Here is a 26,113-nt window from a genome sequence, read left to right on the forward strand (position 1 = left end):
TGGCATTAGATGATCATTGAGGGAAGAAAGAAGCTCTGTATAAAGGAGGAGAAACAGGGCTACTGCCTAACAAAGCAGGTAGGACAAGGATAGCTGCCCAGGTTTGATGTGGAAACGCCCGTGGTTGTGACAGTCGGCATGATCCCAGAGCAGCGATTCACTGCGAGTGTCTCACTGCCAACACCAAATGCCTTTGGCACGGTGCTTAACCCGAGTGCTCTTCTCATTTTTTTTTTTTTCTCTTGGAAAAATTCCTTTTTAAGTAAAACAGTAGTTTCTCCCTATGTTCTTTCTCCTTGGTAAATGCCATCCCTATTATCCCGGGTCTGTTGTTGCAGTCAGTACCGAACGCCGTTTACTTGCCATGGGGCAGGTCGGTGTCGGCAGCGCCCGGCTCTGCGCAATGTGCGCTCCGCTCCAGAAAGCCGCTTCCCCTTCCCGCTGCAGCCGGGGCTCCTACGGCGCCGTTCCCGGGACACCCCCGGCCGGGAGCGGCGTCCAGGTGCGCGGGGCGGGGCTGCGGCTCGACCCGCCCCCGCGGCGCCCGAGGCGGGACCGGTGTCTGCGGCCGCATCCCCGCCACGACGGGCGGCTGAGAGTCGGCTTCGTTCTGCTCCGCTCCGCCGCCCGCTGCTCGGCCATGTCCCTCTGCAGGACCGCCTCGCAGGCGCTGGCCTCCCTCCTGAGCAGGGCTCCTGCCGCCGCCAGCCGCCTCAAGCAGCGTGGTACGCGGGGCCGGGCCGGGGCCGGGGAGCGGTCCCTGGGATGGCATGGCGGGGCGCGGGCCGGGCCGGACCGGGTGGCGGCGGCGGAGGAGATGCGCAAAGGTCGCGGGCGGGGTCGACGTGGGGCCGGGACAGGTGCGGCGGGGGCGGGCGGCGGCCGGACCCGGCTGCTCGGTCATCCTGGGCTCCGGCACTGGCTGCTTCAGATCTCCGCCGCGACCCGCCGGGCAGCCGAGCCGTCCCGGGACCCCCTACCCTCGCCCGATGGCAAAACGGTGGCCGCTGCTGCCTCTCTTCCCTATAGAATAGCGGGGTACATACCCCCCAGCAGAGCAGCCCCCAGGAGCGGCGGTGCCTCGGCAGGGCTGCCGGCCGCGGTGGGGAACGGGAGCAGACCCGGTGCGCCACAACCATGGTTTTGGCGCATCAGGGGTTGTATAACCACTGGCAAAAAAAAAAAAAAAAAAATCTGCCAGCCGTGTTAGGCGATGGCAGCTTGCTGATCACTGTCCTGCTATAGCTAGCAGCCCTGGGGAGGGGGAGGGTTAAGGACACACTGCTGCTGAACGAAAATAAAAATATATGCAAATCCATTAGGATGCCTGGCTATTGGACAGGAGTCTCAGAATTGTGTCATGAGACAGATGATGCTAAACATAACCTAGCACACAATGGCAATGTTTTGATGTTTCGATTATTTTTGCAGCTGTCAATTGCAATGCTCAGAGCCATTTTATTTTTCACGAGCGCTTTTTCAATGAGACATTTCTCATCTGGGATCAAGTCACAAATTTACGCAGAAGGCTTTGTTCACCAAGAGAATTATGTGTGTTTTTCATGGGTCTCTTTTTGAAGTGTACAGATGAGTCCAAGACTGTATTAAGAATCAGTTTATAACAAATGAATGGGTAGCACTGCTGTTAGAATTAATATGTATCCGGTCAGGTAAAAAATTGTGTAATCCTACCTCTCTGCCCTATTGGCCAATTCATGAGATGAAGGGTATGTATCAAAGTGTCAGCAGTCTGAGAATGAAAGAACACGAATTCAAATGAAGAAGCTTTTTTAAAAATTCCCTGTTTACCCTGAAGAGAGAATTCATTCTGCTGATCATAAGGAATAAGGACAGATAATTATTTTACTTGCCTTAGTCAGGAGCTTTTTTGCTTTTTTTTTTTTTATCATCCCATAGTTATATAGACTGTGCCCAGTACTTGGAAGCTGATGGCAGACAACATAGTTCACAGAAGAACACCCCTTAGGAAGAGCTCAGCCATGGACCACCACACCCTGTGTTACTCAGTTGTAGGATACATCAATATGCATCAACCTCTGTTTTATAACCTTTTTGGATCATCCTTTCCCACACAGAGTTCAGATTCCATAATTCTTTTTTGTGATCATATTTTAGCAGCACTTTACATCACTTTGCCTAATGGTTTTTGTAGCGCCTCCTCGCCAGATGTCATCTGGGAGTGTTCCTGGCTCTTCTAGAGACAGCATGATGATCTATCTGCTTGCTGGTGTTGCTGTTGGTGGTTTATTTTATGTAAGTGTTTGGGGATGGAGCTGTTTGTGCTTTCTGAGCTGGCACGGTATAAGGTGTGTTCTGGGTTAGAGTATGGTCAAGTTGCAAACTATCAATGATATTGTAGCATATAGCTAAGTGCAGCCTAACTAAGAAATCAGCTTAAGAGAATTTAGTGAAGGTGAAAGCCTATCGCTTGCCTGTTTTACTGTTACTTTGATAAGTAGTGCTGGGTCACTCTTAGTGGAAAGGCTGAGTAAGGCACCTGTCTCTAACTCCTTGCCTTGTCTTGTCAAACAGAAACATTAGCAATATTTCAAAGCGGGCAAGGCAGATGTGAAATAAGCAATCTGAAGCTGAAGGGGAAGATACAAACCTTGTTAATTTGGACACAAAAAAAGTTACTTCAAGAAAGCATGTTAAAGTTTTGTAAACATTTGGTTTTGTTAAGCTTTTTGGTAACCATTCTCTTCCCTGCTTCTAAATGTATCTGATTCTGTGCTTCACATCCCTAAATCCTCCGTTCTGTAGCTTATTTCTACCCCTCTCCCCCAAGATCTCACATAGTGCCTTGCACACACCAGAGAGGTACATATTTCCCTGTCCCAAAAAGTAATCCTCTTGAATGGTAAGTAGCTATTTGTTCAAAATGTCAAACATGTATGATTGCATTTCTGTTTGAATAACATAGTCTCTCTTCCTGTCACATTTTTACCACATTACAAAAAAAATGAAATCTTAATATAATTATCTTTTAAAATGCTGTTTTCAATTCCTGAAACACTGCAGCACTTCAAAAGCTGCATGGTATATTGTATTTGCTTTTTAACAATGGAGAAGTATGAAATACATAAAAATATTAGTATAGCAGATTATTAATTTTTTTTAAACCTTGCTTAGGATAAATTTTATGTGCATTTTAAGATGGGCAGTAGCATTTGCTTAAAATTCCTTCTCTCCCTCTCTTCTCTTTGTGTTTGGTAAATTTGTAGGGATGCAGCTGTAAATTCAGGTATAATTCCCTTTCAGGCCTACAGAGTAGTCAGTTCACCCCGCAGCAAGTTTGTTGAACATAAAAATATTCTTCATGAGAGAGCCGAGGGGCAGAAAAGCAATCCTTGGTCAAGAAAGGGTGAGTTGAGCTCCTTTCTCTTGTTGCCTGGGTACATGAGGATTTGGAACAGATTTCTGGATTGTCTGATCAGGCTTTAGCACCGTCCATGTCCTTGTCTGAACTGTGTGAGTGGGAGTGAAGACAGAGGTGGTTGTACAGTATTGTTCTGTTACAATGCTGCTGCTGCACAAATTTTGGTAGTGGCCTTAATATTCAGGCAGTGAATCTGATCTTTGATCCACCTGCGGAGTCTCTTTGGATGGAAAGAGTTGATGTGTGAATACTATTAATTGTATAATGGGTATTTGATTTACTGGAAGCTCAATGAAACTTGACTGAATACATAATGCTGTCAAAATCAATTTTGTTCTTTTGTTTTCAGTGTGGGGGAGAAGATAATATCTTTTCTCAGTCAACAGGTTGGCTTCAGGCCGCATGCCATCAGGAAATACAGTTCAATAGGGGAAAAAAAAAACCTACATTAACAAAAAATTGACTTGGATCATTTTTTTCTCCTACAACTTTGATTTTGTCTTTTCTAGTTTGGGGTTAGATGAAATGCAGGCATTACCTAAATGCACAGCAAATCCTTACTTAGCTCTTCATGCTTGAACAATTGGACCATGTTAGTTCAATTACTTGTAATGGAATGTTGTCCCTGTCTACATCAATTAGTGTTATAGCATTAATGTAAAAGGTAGAACTTTGGCAAGCATGGCCTTGCTAGGAAAAGCAATTAGGAAAATTTCTTAATGATCTTTATATATTTTTTTGGTTGTTATTTAAAAAAAATAAAGTATTGAAGCCAGGGCACTTGAAGCTCTTTTTTTTTTTTTTTTTTTAACTACTCTTGACTTCTAGTGAATTGATTTAATATATTTGCATGCGCACAAATAGATTTGAATAAAGTATCTCAAGTTTAAATTTTGTTTTCAGTGTGAGAGCATGGTTTAAATTGTCTGCCTCTGTAATTATTTCTTTAGAAGTTGCTAGCCTTGAACTTCTATAACACATGCTTTAGTTTCAGAACATTAAAATTACAGATCTTAAGTAGTAAAATACCTTAATTTTCAAAACAAGAAAGCAGCTGAACACAGTACAGTTTTAAAACTCAATTGTTTAAATAAATGCTGAGAATTCAGCCACAATTTGCAATCCTTCATTGTCCCTAAAATAGAAAATGTAATGAGGACCAAAGTAGATCTCTCCTATGGAGCTAGTCTCCTGCTGTTCAGGGCAGAAATGAGGAATACCCTTGTTACATTCTGACTGCCATAGTTGGGAGAACGGGGAAGCATTGGGCAAACCTTCCAACATATTCCCAGTGATGTCAGTGTATTTCCTCTTTTCTCCTAAGGTGCACTTCTGCAAAGTACTGAGTTTTAGCCCTGGCCTATCCGCATGTTAGAATGAAATACCCACAGCACTGAGTGCTCAGCAACTGATCTTGGATACTCTCCAGACATCCCATAATCTGCTGCTTAAAAAGTCACATAGATGTCACAACCAGTGCCAGATGATTGCTACCTCCCTTTTTATTGATAGTAAGAAGTCCAAAATGCTTCTAATGCTATTCAGTGAATACAGTTGAAACTCGTTTCCTGTATTATTTTCAATATTTGACTTCTGAATAAATGCTCAACCCAGAGCTTTTAGTTGGACTTCTGAGTAGCTGATTCCAATTCAAAGTACAAACCACCATTGAATCAGCTCCTTTTTAAAATCCTCCTTCATTCCCAGTTGTGTACACCCAAAAGAACAGGACATTAAGAACGAGAATCAGTTCTGTTCTTACTTTTCCTACAGAATCCACTGTGTGCATTCTCAAAAGAGTTAACACTCCTCTTCCTTCCCTTTTTCTCCCATTCCCTGCATAGTCATATTTTTGTGTTTATCTTGTCACAGACTGTTAGAATAGTATTGCTTTTCCCAGAAGTGCCATTGCAGTTTCTTTCCCTGTGCATTCTTTAGAGTCAGTCCTTATATTTTTTTCACAGTAAGCATTGCTGATAAGAGCAGTTAAAAATTCTGTTCTCAAAGTATTCTGATATTTGTTTAGGGGCACATTAAATCAAGCTTAAAATAAGCTCTAAAACAGAGCTGGTAACCATATGAAGTGGTGTATAGAAAAGCAGTATGTCAAGCAGCATGTTTGCAGGCATATTTGCTGCCTTTGGTAAAAGAACTTTCTAGGTGGAAGAACTTAATACTGGAGAGCAGCTGATCAGAGTTCCTTTGATAGGATTTTTGTGGTTTCTCATGTGGGGGAAAATTCTGCCCTTATGTCTGAACCCAAAATGTCTATTACAAAGAACTGTACATAGTGAACAAGTCTGTCAAAACAAGAGAAAGAATCATTCTAGAGTTCTTTGTTTTTTAGAGGGTTGAAATTATATTTAATGATATTTTAATTAATGATAACAGACATGTAGAAAGAGATCTGATAGCAACTTTTCTGTGGCTCTTTTTTACTGAAAGCTACTCTCAAATTAGGGAGGGATTTAAAAAGTCCCTGGAAGAAGACTGACTCAAAAGTAGAAAATCTGGGACATCATTTCAAATGTAAAATGATGTTTGGCTTGCAGGATGTTCTCCTTGCTTATTTAGTGAATACTGAATTTTGTCTTCCATTTGTTGTTCATGTCCTTTAAGATTGTTCCTGACTTCTTTCTTTTTTATCTGTGACTTTTCTTTTTAACTCGTTGCAAGCTGATTCAATCTTTCTAATCTATACTCTGCTTCTACACTTTCCAGACTTTCTAATCTATGCTCTGCTTTTACACTTTCCAGACACAAGGGAAATCTCTTTCCAAACCTGAGGAAGTTAAATACAAACAAAGGACAATCGTTTACCATTGAGTACATTGCAGCCTACCATGGGATGACTTTATACCTTCATTTGTAAAACTTCCTTTGTGTGAGACTTTAAAACAACTACCCATGTTTGCAAGGCCAAACCATATTGAGCTTATTACTGAATCTGCTTTGTAGAAGGCAGTTCTGAGATGGAGAAGCTGGCTGTTCTGAATTAATGCACTCTATATTTGACTGTCCAATAAAGTGTACTGTATGCTGATCTTGGCTGTTAGCCTGTTCTTTGTGTAATGAATTAAGGTTTTTTTAAAAACAGTGTTTTCTTAAAGGGACATGATCAGGTTGTAATAATGCAAAGTTTTGATTTTTATCGAGCAATGAATGGGCTTGTCTTGAAACCTGAACACCAAATTATAGGCTCTCACTGGCATAAGATGACCAAGAAATGAAACAGATACAAAAGAATCAAACAAACTCTGACTATGTCTCTTTAAGCTTTTTTTGTTTCAATTCTCACATAGTTTACACTATGTTACAAATTTATTTCCAGTTCTATTTTTTTTTTTTTTTTTACATGGTGAGTTGGTTCTAGTGGTTAACTTGTGATGAACTGTTGGTGTATAACTTTTCCTTTGTGAACTTGATGTTAGTGCATGTTTGCATGGTGGTTGAGCATCTCTTGCTTTGTGCTGTTAGTTTTTCATTACTTGTCTCAGCTGAATTTGAAGTGATGCATGACTGGGAAACTCCATTTTTCAGGTTCTAAGGAGTTGGACCCAGAGTGGTGTAAACAAGTCTTTAAAAGAGAGTTGTGAGCTGTAAAAAGAAAATAATGAGTCATAAGTGGTCATACATCTAAGAAAGTGAGCTCTGACCACTTGAAGTTAGCAAGTTATTTTCTTACTTATATAAGACAAAATGTCTTATTCCCCACATGGTAATTCCACAGAGTCATGCTCCCTCTGGCACCTGTGTGTGTACCATCACTGGCCCTTTCAGCAGAGTGCTTTGAAGCAACACTTGACAATGTCCTTTGTTATCCTTCCCTGCACCCCCAACACTTGCTTAAAGTCACAGTTTCTTTTCGTATCACACTGAAACATGTTATGAAACTCAGTAATTAAGAATATGGTTTCCTCATCTTATAAACATAGTTTTTTGATGCCATATTAGACAATATGAGGGATTAATTATTGATCTTTTTTGTTAATTCTGATCCCAAATCTTAACTTCCCACTTCAAATTTAAATGAGGATGATGATAAAAAGTATTTGATGAATTTTTTGTTGCATGCATGCATTTTACTCTCTTTATTGTATTGAATAAATCCTTAGAAGGTGATGGAGAAAAGGTGGATGAAGTCACTGGAGCAGAGAAGACCATGGAAGAAGCTGATGCAGCAGCTTCTGTTGAACCTGCAGCACAGGATGAGAGTGCTGGACCTACAGCACAGGATGAGACTTCTGGGGTATCTCCAGAAGCTGGAGGGGAGAATGACTTACTGGCTCCAGAGGTATCCCATGCTATGGAAGAAGCACAGCAGGAAGCTGCTGCTAATTTGGAACTTGCTGCTAATTCAGAAGCTTCTGCAGTTCAAGGTTAATTTATGAATGTAGTTTTTGTGTGTGTGTGTTCTAAAGCTCTGCCTCTTACAGAATGAGCATCAGTGTTCCTAATGGATTTTGTCTGGCAGTGAAAACTAATTCAGGCATTAACATTGACATATCATGAGCATAAGGTAATTAAGTTTATTAAATCAGTGTCTCTGAAAGCATCCTGCCTCTGGCACCAGAGTTACTATTTAAAACGAGTAAAATGTTTATTTTTCTACCACATCCTATTTCTTAAGATATTAAGTTGAGCTTATAATGTGATCAGTTAAACAGTTGTTTTAGTGATCTAGTTCTCAAGGATGTGTCAAGGAATCTAAACACTTTAGTTCACTAGCCATTCCAAAGATATTCACCCTGAATAATTATATCTGTTCTATCAATGCAACTTAAACAGGATCTTGCATAGCAAAGAAAATGCTGTCACAGTCTCAATTTTAAGGGTATATTAGACTAAATTTTCACAATAAAATGTCAAATTGTTGTTAAACACTGAAATTGGTAAGTGGCCAAACATTCAGTATTTTGAGCTGTCTGGGGGTTTGAAATATTTTGGTTTATTATGCTTTAAAAAAATTGCAATAATACAAATGCAAAACTATCCATAACATGCACAAGATACAGGATTATAATTTAATTTGGCAGATGGTTAAGGTGTTTTTTTTTTAATTTTCTTGTTACCACTGGTCTTGAGAGGATATGTCTAAAACACAGATCAAACTGAGATGAAAAGTGTTTTGACTGCTAATCTATGGGCTTTTATCATAGTACCGTCAAAAGTGTTAGCAGATTTGGAATGATTTTCACTTTCTTCCTTGATGACTCCAGTGAGGAATGGATGCATCTTAATTGCCTTTTTAATAAATGAACTTGAAAAATAGTGCAGCACATCTAATCGCTGAGTTTTGTAAAAGGTTTATGTATGAATGCAATTTAAATTCAAATGTGAGTAGTTCCTGTGCTTGTCTCTGAAACAATCTATTACAAATAACATTTTAAAACAATACTTAGTCTGATCTGCTGTAACACAGTTTATAGAAAGTAGGAGTAAGTACCTTGGCTGTGATTATTACTGCTTACATATAGAAATATTTATAAGATAGTAGTTAAAATACATAGAGCCCTAAAAATTTCCATTTCTATGGAATATGTAGACCACTTCATTAAGAAAGGAAGCAGTCTGTTATATGTTAAATTTGGCGAATTAGAGCCATCAAGAGATGTGTTTATAATTGCATTGCTGCATTTCTTGCTCTACAGAGCAATCACAAAATTTCCCTTTAATTTCATAAGCACTTGCTTGTGTCTGGAGGTGGTTGTGTATTCCTTTCACAGTGCTTATTTATGAATAACTGTTCATTGTGGGATAAGGTAGGATCTTCTGTATGGTAAATATTTCTGCCATTTTATTAAGAGGCTCTTCCCTGAAAAAGAGAAGCTGGGATCTTGCCTGAGAAACATGGTGCATAAATTGATTAGATATTAGGAATAAAGTCTTTCTTGTGAGGGTACTGAGGCATTGGAACAGTTTCCCAGCTGTGGATGCCCCATTTTTGGAAGTGTTCGAGGCCAGGTTGCATGGGGCTCTGAAGAACCTGGTTTAGGGGGAGGTAATCCTGCCCATGGCAGATGGTTTGAGCAAGATGGTCTTTAAGGTCCTTTCCTACCCAAATCACTCTATGGTGATTCTGTGATTAAGTCTGAGGATCTCATTCTGGACATGTAGACCTCATGTACTTAGTGACCATTATTTGATAAGAAGAAATATGGCTTATAATTGTTAGTTCCTGCTGGTGTTCTCTGGAAGTGGAGAAGCTCTTTAGAAATTACAGATTTCTAAGATGTAGCATCTCTGGCAACATACTTACAGAGGAAAATAGCACTAGAACCAGACTTCTGTTATGCTGAAAGTTGTAAGGGAGCCTGAGGGTCGTCCCAGGTGCCCTCTACCAAACCTTGCTGCAGTGGTTATTCTTGGCTGGGTGGTAAAGCTGCAGAAGCAAACCTGTGGGATGTAAAAGAAATTGAAGCAAAGGAGTGTTCTCCATGCCTGATGTCTTGGATGTTCGTGGGATGTTATAACTTGCTCCTGAGCATAGCTGTCCTGCAGCACTGGACCCGAGTGCAGATTGCTGTGAACAGTGCTGGTGGCAGGTGTGACCAGGTGGTGAACCCTGGGGACCTCCCCATCGTTCACATGAGGTTATACCCAGTGTAACCCAACTCCTGGCCTGGGAGGCTGGACAAGCTCATGCTCCAGGTCACCTTAGTGCTCCCTGCTCCCTCATCCAGCTCACCTCATCCTGGTTGTGCCTGCAGAAGAACAGCAGGGCCTCCAGATCAGTTCTTCCCAGGAGTTCCTGACCATGGGAAGGAAGCCCACCAGCATCACATGGTCTGATACACAGGCCTAAACCAGTATCCCTTTCCTCTAAGCTACATAAGAACTAGTTTCCACTGGCATCATGCTAACAAGAAGATGAGGGTTTGTTTCAAAAGTTCTCTGCTTTCTCTGTACCACTTCATTCAGTGTCTACTTGCAGCCAACAGCTATTGTGTTTATAAAAAATCTAATTAAAATCTTTCTGGATGTAACTTTCAGTTTTGGATTTAACCATCTTTATTATTCATGTTATCTCCATTTAGAGGAAAAAAATAACATAGCTCCACTTGTACTGAGGTAGAGAAGTATGCATTTGAGTAACTTTACTAGTTTTGTTGGCAACTTGGTGTTACTTCTGCAGATGAAGGTGTAAGTATTTTTATTGTTACCAGTGAACCTCTGCTTTTTCAAATGCCATTGTTTCTTTTAATCTATAAAGCTTTCTCTAATGTTTGGAAGTGCAAGCTGTGAAGGAATGCTTGTCTCCAGCTCCTGTATACAGATAATGTAATGTATCATTATACATGGATGTGCAAAAAACCCCCCACCCCAACCAAAACAGATACCAAACAAACAAACAAAAAACCAACCCAACCTTGGAGCTGGATGCTTAATATTTAATCAAGATAATTTCCATTTCAGACAGTTAACAATTGTACCTGCCTGGAATGTTCTCCTTGCCTCAAGTTAAGCAATTTGCAATCCACAATTCCAATCTGGAATTCTGTGAAATACTGTTACCAAAATAAGTACTGAAGTATGTTACTCTGTTCTCAAGATTTTAACTTCCTCTAAATTCTAACTTTCTCTACTTTTTTATTGCTTGAGCTGTCACTCTTGGTTACTGCCTGATGCTGATTAAATTCCTGTTGTTCTCCTTCTAGTGTACTCTGTGTCTGGGACCATAAATTAAATTTTTCTTCAGACAAACCAAATGCTGTAAAATTCACCAATTGGCAAACTGCTATTTGGATTAGGCAAGGTTGTTGCGTCTGTGACTTCTGGTGTTTGGGTTGCCACCATAAACTCTTCTCCAACTCTGGCATTGAGGCTTGAGGTTTTGGCATTATAAACTGAAATAAGAGAAGCAATTTGCCCCAAACTGTGCTTTTCCAGACTTCTTCCTGACTTCTCTAGCATAGGGTTTTTTTCTAAGCTTTAAAGTATTGAAGGGCATGGTCTCTTCTCTGTTTGTTATTTCCACGGCTTTTTGAATGAGTGACTGGGTTTGGGGAGGATTAGGGTGTGAATGTGCCAGTGTTTTCCATGCTGAGCTTCAAACACACTGTGATGGCAGTTGTCTGCAGCCTAGAGAAACAAATGGAGGCTGCTCTGGACAGGAGCTGCTGCTTTCGGGACAGGACTTTTGCTGACCCCATCATACAGTGATGCCAAGCAGGCAAAAGCACCTGATACAATCAGTGTACACTGGCTTGGCTTGGTGCACTACCAAATTTTGGGTGTGCTGACACTATTAGAACTTAGAAAATTACTGAAGAGTCCTCAGAGTGATTTGCAATTGCTCATACTTACTCAGAGCCTTTCAGAATGACGTTGCTCAGTAGAACAGACACACCATTCTAGGCATCTGTTTGTGTGAGATGGAGGAATGAAGACTTTTTTCTCTTTACTGATTATGATAGACTGATCTAGCTAAATTAGGCCCTAAGAAGTTGAATTATGTAAATATTATCCTATGGGGGAAGTATCTGTATCTTGAACTTCTGTTGGGTATTTCTGTTACACATTTATCACTTTCTTTTATCTGTCTCTGGGCACTGCTGCATTTATCTTATATCTCTCTGATTGCCATACACTGGCCACTAGTCTCTTCTTCTTCCTTCTGTTTTTCCTTCCTAAAACTGAGTTTTAGATGAGTCATCATAGCATAACTGGAAAAAAGTGAACAATATTTAGAAAAAAAATTCTGTAGAAGTTGTGAGCATCTGAAGACCCCAGCTGGTACATGGAGAGTCTGTTCAGTTTTCATCAGCTTAGCCAAAAAGAATTTTACAGCATGCACTGGGCTGGGGAAGAAGATTTTGATAAAATGGAAAAAACCCTAGAAGTTCCCAGCTGAGTGCAAACAAATAAGTGGAGGAGAATTGCCTAAAATAATTGTCTTCCTGTTTCTATTCTAGAACACGGGGGCAAGTAGCTTGTCAAAAATGGTAAAAGGACATACAGTGAATAATATTGCCTAAATGACTGTCACTATTAATGAGAAAATAGATGTACTGCTTTTACTAGTATTAATAGCTCTAAATTGTCAAGACTTAAAAAAACCCTTAAAATAACTATATGCATTTAAATTGGAAAGCAACAACTCACTTTGTACAACAAAATCTATTTAATTTACTATACATAGTATTACCTGTGTTTGAAATTTTCCTGTAAATACAACAGCCACAGGAATACTGTTAGTCCCATACTTTAGAGAAAAGATGGCAACAGGCACCCCTTGCTGTTTTCCTGTTGTGGCAGTTCAAACCAGAATGGGAATGATGGGGATTTTGAAGTTAATTTTTGGGCAATGTTTCCTATAGCAGAGAAAAACCATCCTTTTCAAACAACAACTTTACTCCTTTAAAAACTGTGGATAAAGTGGTTAAAACTTTTTAAGTGGATAAAACTTGGTGCACTACTTTGTATGAGGAATATTAAAGAAAATGTCTTAATTAGGAGTTTTTTATAACTCCCAAAGGAGTTAATACATCAAGTTATTAGGATGTTTTTCATACACATGGTTTATATTAACTTGTGCTAGTTTTCCTTGTGATCCATTCCAATCAGTAGCTCAAGATTGTTCCATGTTTAAAACAGACAAAAACAAACAAATAGAGTTGCTTCTCATTGCTACAGTTCTGTGCTACAGAATATAAAGCAATATTTTTGAAATTTTATGAGGTATTATAAACTATTCTGGATTAATGTGACATGCAGTGTTATGCTTTTATTGTGACCATTATAGGCATCTCTGAATCTTTTTCTAATTATTGATTGTAGAATAAACTCTATTCAAGGGAATCTTCTGGTCATTAATAAGAACTAATGAGGCTTTTCTTGGGAACTAGTGACCTACATCAGACACAAACAACCTGTGATGTGCTTGGCTCATTGAACATATTTCTCTTTCTGTATGGAGTGATGAAAATTTTTATTCCTAGTAATGGGCTTCATAATGCTATGGTTTAGGCTCTCAGCTGGACCTCATGGATTTCTATCTAGATTGCTTGTGGATGGCTCACAAAAAGGAAAATATGTCATATTTGTAGGGGCAGGTTTATTAGAAATCCGAGCTTTCCTTTGTTTATCAGTTTCCCAAAGACCTTGGGCTCTGAGCCTTTGGTTTGTGTTCATCCTATGGAATTGCTGGAATGTCAGAGGGACTAAACTCCTGATTCCCGCCATGGGCTCTAGTGAGGGAGGGCTGAGGCTGAGGCTGCCTTCATGTTGTGTCTGAGTAACAGCACAATCAGGCCAGGGTGGTTCCATAAACAGGTCAGCAGTTGCCAACCACTAGTTCCTATCCTGTGCATTCAAGGATAGGAACAATCAGACTGAAAAACAATCAGTGCTTTTCTGAGTAATTGTTCTTTCCTTGACTCTGTTTGGAACTACAGTTTATATTTTCCTGTGTGGAACTCAAGTGCTGATTGCACAGTATTGTAGAGAGGCATTAGTCTGTGGTCAACCGCCTTTTTTTCCTTTTTAAGCCCAATGTAGGTGTAAAGTGTTTTTCCTTTCCAAGCAGTAAGTTGAGTAACTTTCTCTAGCTGGTTGGAGTCCTAAATGTTTACTGAATAAAATGCTAGAGAGGAGAGGAGAGGAAACATTTCAGATGGTCCTGATTGACATTCCTGGTGATGGGATGTTCCTGGTGGACATTTGCAAGCCCTCCATACTGATCTCCCTGGATCTTCCTGGCCAATGGCACCTGAAGCACTTGGTCATGTTACAGGGACAGCTGCATAGCTTTGCCTGTTTTGTCCCAAACTGTATCAGTGATTATTATTTCCCCCTGTTTCTACTGATGTGGTTTGAGCCTCCATGAACAGAGGGAGAAGGTGTGGAACCCAAGCCAGCCATGCCTGGGGTGACAGGTGGCTTCTGATGAAATCATGGAAGCTTAGCTGTCATCACCCTCTCAGGATGTGGAACAATTTCCATTTTCCCTAAGGCTGATGGAACCAAAATATGTGAAGTTGGTCTTGAAGGGAATCACAGTTTCTTGCTGCTACTGCTGTCTTCTCCCCTGGATTAGATCTGAGTGAGCCAAGTACCACTGCTTTTCTTGTGCTCTATTTTGCAGGTTTTCTCAAATAAATTATTTAATTATTTTTCCAACGTGACAGAATTTGACTTTTTAAAAGTCAATTCTACTCCACTGCCAGTTTTCCATTAGCAGGTCTTTAAACTGAGAATGAACCAGGAATATTCTTCTCTGCTTATCTTAACATTTCAGGGGACATTCTGAGACCTTCAATGGACCTGACTGAGGAAGCTTTCTGTAAACATGCTAGTGTAAGATGGTCTCTAAAAGACTGTAAATAAAATACTGTTTCCAATTTCACAATTAGACTTTCCTCCTCCTTCCCCCTCTTTGGAATTAGTGTGTGACATTGGTTATGTTACTGGCAGTTTGAAATATCAAAGCCTTGTTTTGTACTCCAGCTTTAGTTTGCATGCTCCAGGTGGATTCCATTTGTATGATGCTGGCTAACTTGTGTTATTTTAGCTTTATAAAACCAAATTCTTCTGCAAAGAATATTTTTAAAGTAATTGAACCTGGTGTTAGGCATTACAGATACCAGCCTCATGTTGACTGCCTAGAAAAAAAAAATCATCTTATGAAGGATACTGCTTCAAGTAAAGTGATTCACTCAGAAAAGTGTATTTTTAAATATCTTTAAAAATTTCAGGATACCAGTGCCTCATTAAATTTTTTTTGTTGTTGTTTCTAACTGGAAAGATCATTTAAAATGAATCAAAGAATTAGGATTAGGATCAAAATATGTTAGCTTTAAATGTACTGGTAAGGAAATGCAAAACTGAAGGAAGAAATACAGGCTGTACTCCTGAGAAGGCTGGAGTTATCTTGTATAACCTCATTATAAAACTTCTGTCCTGCTGGAAGGAATCCCCACCTCTCCGCAAGCAAGGAAAAGACTGAATATAGCTTTCATTTTAAAATCTGGAACAGCTGTCTTTTTAATCTCTATTGTAAATCAGGAAAACATACTTAGAAAACCACTTAAAAATACAAGGTAGAAGTTTAAAATCCAGTAAGATTAAAAAATATAATATACAAATTAGTTTGGATCTCTTCCACCTCCTTGCTTCAAGGTCATCTTATGTTTTCTACTAGGTGGCAGGACATGATTGCCAGTGTGAGCTGGCCAAATTTTACATTAGGGCTTTACATCCCAGACAAAACTCCAGGCTGTTTTTGCATAAAAGCTGCCCCAGGAATCTTGGAAAACTTGTTTTAAAAGCTTGAAGGCTTGTGGGGAAGAGGCTATGCAAGCAGTAGGATCTGGGCTCTGGAAGTCAATGCACTTGCATGGGGTTTCCTTTATTATTAGCAGGAGAAAGTCAATCTAGGCATGTTATTTTTTATTATCAGCTGCAGCAAAGATGAGTCAGTCACACAGGGCACACAAGTACCTGCTTATCTTGTCACTTTGTTCTGCTGAGCTCACAAATATTCACACAATTCAAACTGACCACCATGAGCATGCAGAATCACCCTGTATTTGGACTGTTTCATCTTCTACTGTAAGTGCACAGAAATGTCTAGTTCTGCTCTCACTCTCAGGGCTGCAAGTTCAGCACTTGTAAAAATTGTCTTTAAAGACAGCAGGAATTACTACTTTACATAGGAAGCAGTTTTTGGTGAGTTTTCTTTCACTGAAATTATAAGGATAGTTTCCTAAAAATTACATTTCCAGGTGAAATGTTGGATATTGTGCTAATAAGCTACTGGAGCTTCCTAAATCTGATGCCTTATTAAAAAAAAAAAAAAAAAAAAAAAAAAAAAAAAAAAAAAGGCAAACAACTAAATACAAGCTTTCAGAACAAATCCACAATTTTCTTTTGTCTGTAAAATCAGTTTCCTGTACTGTATTTATTCAACTCAAGCCAGATGTGTTTCCACAACAGAAATGGTTTGGTATTGCATTAGGTGCATGTGTAATATTGCCCAGTCATGTTCTGTTCCTGCAAGTGCAATTTGGGAGGATGCATTCCATCTCCAAATGGTTATCTCCTACAGCAGAGGAGCTAAGGACTGCCTGGGAGTGTCTGTAGCTACCCTGGGCGGGAGCAGGAAGTATTCTGGTTGGGATTCCTTGTTGCACATCAGCAATGGATATTACACAGATGCTATACACTGATGGTTGTGCAGTGCATGCATGTTGTGCCTCTAACTAACCTTGGGGATGCTTGCCCTCAAAATCCCTGGTGTGTCCAAATCCTTCTGAGTGCTTTGGCAACAGCTGTTGTTGCAATGTGCAAAGCCCCTTGACTACAGTTTGTTAAATGTGATTAGTTTAATTTCTCTAAGACTTTAAGTTCTTTTATATTGTCTTTTGTTGAAATCACAGGAAAGTTAAGGTCCTAATTCAGACCTGTAAATGCTATGGTATGTATAAATGCCTGCCAAAATTGAAGAAAGCTGTAGCCCTGTAGCCAGCAATACTGGGATGCAGCTACTTATCCCAGGAGAAAACTAAAAATTGACAAATAACCAGTGAAAAAGCTTAAGAATAAAAAAAAACCATCAAATTTTCAGAAAAAAAATATATACACAGGGGCTGAGATTTTTTTGTAACCAATATAATACCTTGTATGAAACTGTGAAGTATACCTTCTCCATACTGTAGAGTAATATTCTGTATATTCTGTAGAGTAATAGATCCTACTAGGATGGAGGGGAAGCACAGGACACCAAATGAAGCAGGAAAATTGTGAAGCCATTTAACTCCAATGCTTTTGATGAAGGATATGTGTGTGCAGAGAATTAAGAAAGAGTCTAATGAGCCCCACTTTTGTGAATATGAAGGGAAACAAAATAATTTTTGGCAGGCTTTAAATTGTATGGATCAGGATGGAATTATCCCTTGACCGAGATCCATTTGGCAGGAATGCTGCAAGTGGGTGTTTTGGTAAAGATGTCAAGGAGCTGGAGTGGTGTTGTTCTATAAGGATAATAAAGCAGCTGGGCATTCAGTGGAAAGCATAATATTAAATACCATGTGTCCTCATTGCAGAAAAGCAGTTGGACAATTCAGATTATTTTATTCACTTACAGCCTGTGGAAATTGTAAGAGATCTGGCATAAATAGACAAAATGAATCATAATCATCACTGCATGAAGAAATGCAGGGATTTCAGATTTTCAAACTAATCATCATTCAGGAAACAACACAGAACTAAGTGAAGATGCTGTAACTCCTCTACAAATATTCTGAAAAAATAAAGAAGCTTAATATTTTAGTATTTGAACTAACAAAAGTTAGGAGTGAATTTCAGTTACATCCATTATTTGCTGCAGAGTTCATGACAGGCTTATTAACAATAATTGAACAGACAGAAAATCCTTCATCCAAGGATTATGGAAAATTAATCACCATTGTACCAGGCAGAGATTAAAATATCTTACATGAAATAGGGTGTCACTGCAGGATTTTACATGGAGCAATTGCAAGAGATTAAACTGGATTGAAAAAATATGAAATGCATGCAGATTTAAAAAAAAAAAAAGAGAGAGAGAGAGAGAGGGTGTGAATAGCATGGGGAAACAGGGAAACAAAGGAAAAATGCCTAAACTTTGTAGCGCTTTGTGCCAGGAGCTGATCAGCAGGGGAGGATGTGAGGACTCAGGCAATATGTCTGATGTTGCTCATGCAGAAGGACCCCACGTGACAGTCTCAAATCTGAGACAGGCAGGGGATTCATTCTCAGTTTGCCAGGGCATCATTCATGCCAGGGATTTGTGCTGGTGTCACAGGAATGCTTGGGGTAGCCATCAGGAGGCTGGAGACTGTTTCCTAATCCAAAACACTAGAAGACATTTGGACAGCATGCAGTATGACGAAGAGCCAATGCCAAGATGATCTTCCTCAGCCACTCTGAGACTTTGCTAGAGATAAGGCCCGAAGGAGAGTGACCCAGTGCAGGCTGCCATGAGCACGTGCATTGGGACCACCAGCTACTGCCATGTTTCTCTTCTCCAAAAGACCTGAGGCACCTGGAAGGGGGCTCCAGCCACATGTGCTCAAGGAACAGATGGGAAAGCCACTTAAATACAAGATTTGTGCCCTAATCAAGGGCAATTTTGTATAAAAATATACTACACCCATTCTACAAATATGGGCTTTCAAACTGCAATGCCTGCCACAAGACCCTTTGTAATTAAGGCAGTGACAGCTACTCCACAGAGACATGGATGAACACCTTGGGAGGAATCCATATTTTTTTGCATTAGATTGCCTTTCTGATAGCCATAAGGAATAATTCAGACCAGGGATAATTTTTTCAGTACAAGTGGTTAATGTTTGGTTTTAACAATAAACACAATTCCCATCCAAAGGAAATGAGGTTTTGTTGAAAATCATGGTGCTCCCTCTAGTTGCCTACTGATCTACTCTTCTTAGTGTAAAAGAAATTAAAACACTCACAAGAAAAAAAAAAAAGATTAAATAGTATCAGCCAGAGAAAGAACTTTTGGTAATATAAGCTGAATGTTTGGCATTACAAACTGAAACCTAGCAGCTTGTTAACATAGCGAATATATGGCATTACATCAAGTTTGCTTGCTGCAAAATATCTAAAGTTCCAAATTTCAAATGTACTATTTCTATTGCATAGCTTTTCCCTATAAAGGCAAAAGTACCAATTCCTGAGCATTTCTTTTTCTGCTGCTTCGTCAAAATCCAGAAAGCATTCTGCAAAGTAAAGTGAAATAATTGATGTTCAGAATATGCTGTACTTAACTAGCAGGTGATATTTGGGGAAAGGTATGGGATGCTAGCTCTATAAAACTCTTATTTGCTGCATTTATTGAACTCCTAAAGAAACTGTTTACTTACTGTGTTTAATAGACATGTATAGGATGAAACAAGAAAGAGACAAACCTCCTACTGAGCAGTTAAAGAGTGTGATGGTGGAGACCTCTTACAGGAAGGTTAGAAGAATAGGGTATGAGAGAAACTACTCAAGTAAAATTTAACGTGCAACTGCTGGATGATGTGTTGAGTCTTCCTGCAGAGTGTATCTGTATGGAGACTTCCTACTACTAAATATTACCTGTTACAGGCTTTTTATAGAGACAGATTGCTTTATGCTTAAAGTTGTATTGAAAAATGGCTAGTTGGCCATTACAGTCTGAATCTTCAGCCTGATGCTAGAATATTTTTACATTAAAACTACCCATGATGTCTGTCCAAGGTTATGTGGAGTGTAGATGTAATGTCCTATGAATTTGACAGAAACAAGAAAAAAAAAAGCAACAGTATCTGCAAGAGATAATATATACATTAGAGAATAATTACCTATGCCTAAATACACGAAAATAGCTCCAGTTTATAGGTTTCTGCTCCAGGGTTGGAAAGAGACAGACTTTCCTTGGAATTCCATTTGCAAAGTTTTATTTGTGTGATAAAATTTAATCATCTGATAGATGCTGTTGTCTTCAGCTACTTCAAACATATATGTTAGGCAGGTACTTCATGCTTTGTGAGCCTTGGTTGCTTGCCCTCATTTATGATGATGAATGGAAAGAGAAGACAATTATCTTTCTAATTTGATTCACAGAAACTGTGAATAAAGTCTCGGATCTTGCAGCTTCTTCTGCCCATGAGGAAAACTTAGACAGTGACAAGGAAGGAGTAGCCTCAGCAGCTCAAGAGATTTCTGATATAGACTCAAAGAGCCAGGACAACGATGCTGAGGAGTTGTGGTGAACTTCAGTCCAGCTGGGTCTGAAATGTTTGTGTCTGTGAAGTGCTGGCGGCTGTGTGCACTGAACCAGCTGCAAGAGCATGCAGAACTCAAGTGATGCAGTGTGGCTGCCCATGATGGCTGTGTTTGGCATCACAGTGTTAGCAGAAAATCTAATTTTCAAATTATGTGTGGTGCAGTAGAAATAGGTTGCTAAATTTGATTGTGGCAGTGTGGTGAGCTCAGTGCCCTGCTCAATAAGTGGCTGGATGTGAACTTCATTAAGAAAGGAAAATTCTCCTTGTGCTGCATATAACACATTTTTTCAACATCTGTCTTGATTTGAAAGACAGAATTTTCCTAAATCGCATTGGTGTCAAGAAAAATATATTGCATGTGGTATGAATAAAGCTTGCAGTGCTTTGATGCAACTATAAATAATTTCATATTGCTATTGAAGTTGAATGATGTAATTGAATGCAAAGAAAAATGTGTGTTAAAATCATTACTTTGTAGATTTTAGGGTGGAGTTTAGAAGTTTGGCCTCTAAACTCTTTTAAAATTAGAATAAAAAAGCTAAAAGGAAAAATGTCAGCATACCTAATACAGCTTTGTAAATTCTATCCCTTTAGTCCAAGGATCCTTTGGACTAAGGGAAACAACTTGACTATTTGTCATTGAATAAATAACTTCCAGTGTTTCTCATTGGTGTTTTGTCTCCATTTGCAGTTTCTGAGGAGGAGAAGACAACTGAAGAAGTTGGTAAAGAACCCTAAAGGTACACAGTACAGTTGCAGCATGTGGTTTTCTGCTCTTCACCTTTCTTTTGTTCACAGTTAGTGGCAATTGCAGCGTGTGGTAAATGCACATGCACTGTTATGGTGAATTTGTATTTCTTCTCTCAACAACAACAACAAAACTTTGTTGAGGTATTTATTATGTTTTGGGAACCACTCCTGGCATCTTTTAGAGGCTAGGGAGCAAATCCTGTATAAATTGTCACACTGTGTATTTACTTATAGCTTTATCTTAGTCCCATGCAAACTGGATAAAGACCTGAGAGTTGTAGCTTTCTTCCAAGCAAAAATCATTCTTTGGTTATTTAGTTTAAATTATATGTGTCTACTGGACTTCTGGATTATTGTCCCATGGACTGTTTTATTTTAAATAAATTCTTTCATTATTAGTCTCTCTGCACTTTCAATTTGTGCTAATGAAAAATACTGAATATAATATTCTTTCTATTTGCTAGTGTCTTTCTCATGTGGCTTTATTTATTTTTTTTATTGTCAGATAAGTTACAAGCATGTGCCTCTCAAGGTTTTTATTTTTGCCCAAATTGAAAGCTAAGGGTACCTCAGAGTGCCACATCAAAAAATCAAATTACCAATAAATTCTTTCTGTTCTGGAACACATAAATGCTGTGGTATAGACAAGGCAGTTGAGTTAGGAATCTTTTTTTTTCCTTGTAAACATCTGACAACCCTACAAATTGTTGCTATTCCAGATTTTGATTTAGACAACAGATACCTTCTATAGCCAACTCAATTAATGAAGGCAGAGATTGTAACTGAAAAGTGTGGGGGTGGCAGGGAAGGCAAGCTGTAGGAAACATCTTTGATGTAATAAATTGAAAATAGATTAAAAAATAGATTAATCTCCTACTAGTGTACAGGTTCACTTAATTCTGCTTAAATTGCTTGTACTCTTTTTGACAAAAAAATTACTTGTTATGAGTATAGCAACACAAGGTTACAAAAGGGCCTCTTATTGTGTTTCGATTTGATCTTGTTGGCAGGGGGAAAATGATTTATGAAATATTTTACTATTTGTTGCTGAAAGATTACTGGCTGTCATTTGTCCAATTTACAAGTCTAGAACCACACTGCATTCCCAGTCAGAAAAGAATTATTCTTTCTTCCTTTTTTTTTTTTTTTTTTTTTTTTTTGGTGTTTTGATTGTAAACACTTTGGAATATGAAGCTTAACTCTGACTTTGCATTAAAACACATTATACTTTTTAAGGAATTCAAGGCAAAGAAAATGAAATTTAAAGAACATTGATGTGCGAATCAAATCACTACCTAGTTAACTTTTTTAAAAAATTACTGATTATTTTGTGAAGGGATAGAGGAAGTAGTAATGAATTAAATCCTCAGATAAAGCCCTAAGTTGATGCTCAGAGCATGCCTGAGTAAATATATTCAGCCATTCCTGGGTGTGGCTATTGGGCCCAAACTGATGCTGCTGTGGAACTACTTGTATCAGTAATCTCAGCAAATACAATTGGTTTACCTTGTGCTTAAATTTAAGCACAAGCTTCTAACTATTTGTAGAAGCCCAGCATGCAGGGGAATTCACTTATGCCTGAGCAATGTGGATGAATGTGAGGGATTTCTTGAAACTGGGCTTTGGTGATGGCAACAGAGCAAGTTTCCCCGAGCTGTCAGATAAGCATGATTTATACATCAGTGCTGTGTATACTCTGTAATTCAATTAACTGTAACATGCAGTCAAATTTACAGTGTGCTTTGAATGTTTGCAAAGAAAATGACCTGCTGAATTGTGTCTGTTGCTAAACATCATTTATTGTTGTTTCCTCTAAATCAGATTTTTTTTTCTTTTTCCCCAGTAAACAGTGTGGACGTCTTTGAAAAGTTTAATGCAAATATTTGTGGCAATTAACCAGCTGATTCCTGTGTGAAACCTCTCTTCCTTGAAGACATAAAAGAAACTGTGCAGTTTGTCCTACCACACATTGGTCACTATGGCCAGTATTCAGTGCTGAAGGAAATGAATTGCATTGCCTAGAGAAATGCTTCTGTGACTAACAACTCTGCTGTAGAAAGTAGCATCCAGTCAAGCCACTCAGCATGTCCTAAATACATGTGCTAAGAGAAGCAGTATGATGCCAGATGAACTCCTTCTATGTCTTTGTTGTCCTGATACGTACATTGATTTCTTACTTTTGGTCCAAACTGTTGTGCATAGTTATACATTAGCATTCCATGCTAAAATGTAAGCAAAAGGTTTTAAAATCAGGCCAAAATATTATAAAAGTAACTGTTAGCATTTTCAAATTGGATCACAGGAAAAATAACATGTTTGCTCCTGAGTTTGGATTTGAGATTGTAAGCACAGGACATCTGGCTGCATATGACCTAATTTTCCCCCTGCATAAACATTTCAGCTGCTACCATTCCTTGCACAGTAACATCCAGGAGTAAGCATTTTAAGGCTCCTGCTTTGGGAAGAAAACCTGTTCACAAGTAGTAGCCGTAGGTACTTTATAGCCTGACAATCAAAATAGCACAGGTTGGTGTTTTCATCATGTATCAAAGTGGTGGCTGGCTCCTGCCTTGGGTGTGCTGGGCTCTGCTCCTCCCAAATCTCATTCAGCTTGCTAGTCTTTTCGTGTTGCTCTGTCTTGGCAGTGGCATGTAGTGGTAGTGTAACAACACTTGGTATAAACCTTCAAGCTGATACAAATCACAAGCCCTTTAGGCCACGGCAAAGCCTGTCTCTAGAGCATTTGTACACAGAGTGCAAAATCCCTGTGAAGGGCTATGCAACAGGTGTTCAAATGGACAGGCATTCTTAGGGACTAAAAAAGGACCAAATAGCTAAATAACCTTGTTTTCTCAGTATTAGCTTCATAAAAAATACATTCATTATGAATAACAGGTTTGTTTGTGTCTTGGTTTGGAAAGACAGGTGTCTGCTAAGGAAGGCAGGAGCCTCCCCTAAAATGGAAAAAATGTAAACCCCCTCCCTCCAAATTTTTATAAATTTTAAATTAAGGGGCTCTCAGGCAAAAATATTGGAGCAGGAATAACAGTTCTTTATTAGGGAAGAAAATTAAAAGATAAAATAAACAATTTTGTAAACCAAAACAACACTGACAGTCAGAATACAACCTGACACCCTGTTGGTCAGGGTGCTGGTAGCAGTCCAATTGGAATTGTGGCTGCAGCCCTCCTGGAGTATCAGGAGTGGTTCTGTTGGAGCAGAGATCCTGTAGAAGGGTGTATTCTTCCTCTGCAAATCCAGGGGACGACGCAGCTGTTCCTCTGGGAAATCCAGTGGAGAAGCTGTCTTGCTGTCCCAGGATCTCAGATTATATCTAGGTGGGAATGCTTGGCTCCTCCCTCTGGGAAGAGTGTCTCACAGTAGGTTGCTGTAATTCTTATCAGTCATGCAGTGACATTCAATAGCCCACTATCAGCAGATGTCTCTCCGGAAGGAGGATTGGTTGTGGAAGAGATAAAGAAAAACTGCACAATTAACAGAGTATAACAGCCACACCTCTAACAGATGGCAAAGAGAATACATCTTGCCTTGCAATCTGGGACAGTATGCCACTGTACTCCCAACCCTCCATTGTGCTATGTGCATGAATGTGCATCTGAGACCCCATTGCAGCCATCACAGAATGGCAATGGTTTTAAACCAGAGCCAAATAAGGTATGTTATGTACTATTTATATAGAAAGTGTGTTTCATAAGATGTGGCTGACTCTTTTCTCTTCAAGCAGAAGTTTGGAAAATGTTGAAAGAGAAACAACAGCATTAAGACATTCCTGCCCACAGGACAAAGCAACACATGCTCTTTCCCCCATCATAAAGCAAATTATAATAGTGTTCCAACAAAAATACAGCCTGTTGCTCCTAGACCTACTTAGGAATAACAGGAATAAGGCAGAAGAAAAAGCAGGCTCCTAAGATTCAAGAAAACAAACCACAGCCTTCTGCTTAAAGGATAAAGCCTCTGTGATTAAAAGCAATTTCTGTAGACCAAGCTACTGGAATAAAAATCTTAGACTGATATTTTGTTGAATACGAGTCTATATTTATCTCATGGATTAAAAGTGCTGTGATGGATGTATGCACTTAAATGTTCTATTTCGTCATTTTCACTAATTCCTAGTAAAATAAGCTATTTTAACTGCATCTAACAGTAGGGTTTCTGATATGGTAGGCTTTTCTGAATGGCTCTTTATCTCTGGAACTGTTCTGTACATGGCAAAATATGTTAGCCCTCTGGAACAGCTGCCTGAATGATTAAATCACAAACTATGGTTTCCAAAGTTTTTCGTCCTTTCAATTTCAAAAAATTGTGAGAGTCCCAAACAGCCCATACATGTGCTTTATGCCAGAGTTCCTCTTTTTTTGCTTTTGTTTCGTTTAGGTTTTTAATTTTTAAAAAAGAAAGGCATGCAGCACAGTATGATCTGCTTCAGCACTCGAATATCTTAGAGTAACAACAGTGATAGTTTGCAATTCACAGAGGTCTGGCCATTGTTGATTCAGTCTTACTAGTATGGAGTCTGAATATCACATAAATTAAATTTTTTCTGTCCATCACTTTCAAAAAGTGAATTTTTGAGTTGCTACACAAAGGCTGCAATGAACCATGGAAAATGTTGAAAGATATTGTTGAGATGGATCCTTAAGGGCAGCAATGCCAGAGCAGAGAACAGACATAATGCAAGACTAAAGGAGATCAAATTGGTCTTGAGAATACACTTCACAGGCCAGAGCAAAGCTTGAGATTCCAGAATTTGTCCGAACTACGCATTGCTCCTTTGCTGTCAGCAACCATCTGTGAAAACAGCTGTCAAGGATTTTCACCTCCCTCTAGTGCCCATTAGTCCCTCTAGTTCGCCTCTCTGAAGGGTGACAGCCTGTTGCTGCTGGCAGCTGTTCACAGATGATGAAGTCCATCTCACAATTTCAGGTTTACTTTTTGCCTGTGTTGCTATAGGTACAGCATTTCAATTTTATTTTCATTTACTTCTTCAAAACATAAGACAATTGCTAAAAAAGCATAATTCAAACTGCAAGCTTGTACTCAGCACTTAGGAAATCCAAGAGTGAAATACTTTAATCAAAATTCCTTATATCTCTGCAACAGGCTTTGATGTTTTTTAATCTGTTTTTCTGGAAAAGAAAAAAAAAAAAACCACAAGAAACCCAAAACAAAGACAAAAACCCAAAGA

General features: G+C 39.1%; 1 protein-coding gene across 1 annotated transcript; it reads left to right on the forward strand.

The window, feature by feature from the left end:
• The first annotated feature begins 400 nt into the window (after positions 1-400).
• LOC121339896 lies at positions 401-23,173 on the forward strand. The gene is made up of 6 exons (XM_041412111.1): positions 401-725; positions 2,174-2,274; positions 3,283-3,385; positions 7,516-7,779; positions 20,846-20,894; positions 22,748-23,173. Exons 1-5 carry the CDS (start codon positions 404-406, stop codon positions 20,890-20,892), a joined length of 837 nt encoding a protein of 278 aa, XP_041268045.1. The 5' UTR covers positions 401-403; the 3' UTR covers positions 20,893-20,894; positions 22,748-23,173.
• Positions 23,174-26,113: the final 2,940 nt, after the last annotated feature.

Source organism: Onychostruthus taczanowskii, unplaced genomic scaffold (genome assembly GCF_017590055.1).
Source record: "Onychostruthus taczanowskii isolate IOZ18803 unplaced genomic scaffold, ASM1759005v1 scaffold38, whole genome shotgun sequence".
NCBI classification, from domain to species: domain Eukaryota; kingdom Metazoa; phylum Chordata; class Aves; order Passeriformes; family Passeridae; genus Onychostruthus; species Onychostruthus taczanowskii.

Coding starts and splice junctions, on each gene's coding strand:
- LOC121339896 (XM_041412111.1), top strand. CDS start 404: ATGTGCGCTCCGCTCCAGAAAGCCGCTTCCCCTTCCCGCTGCAGCCGG. Junction 2,275..3,282: donor CTGTTGGTGGTTTATTTTAT/GTAAGTGTTTGG, acceptor ATTCCCTTTCAG/GCCTACAGAGTAGTCAGTTC. Junction 3,386..7,515: donor CAATCCTTGGTCAAGAAAGG/GTGAGTTGAGCT, acceptor ATAAATCCTTAG/AAGGTGATGGAGAAAAGGTG.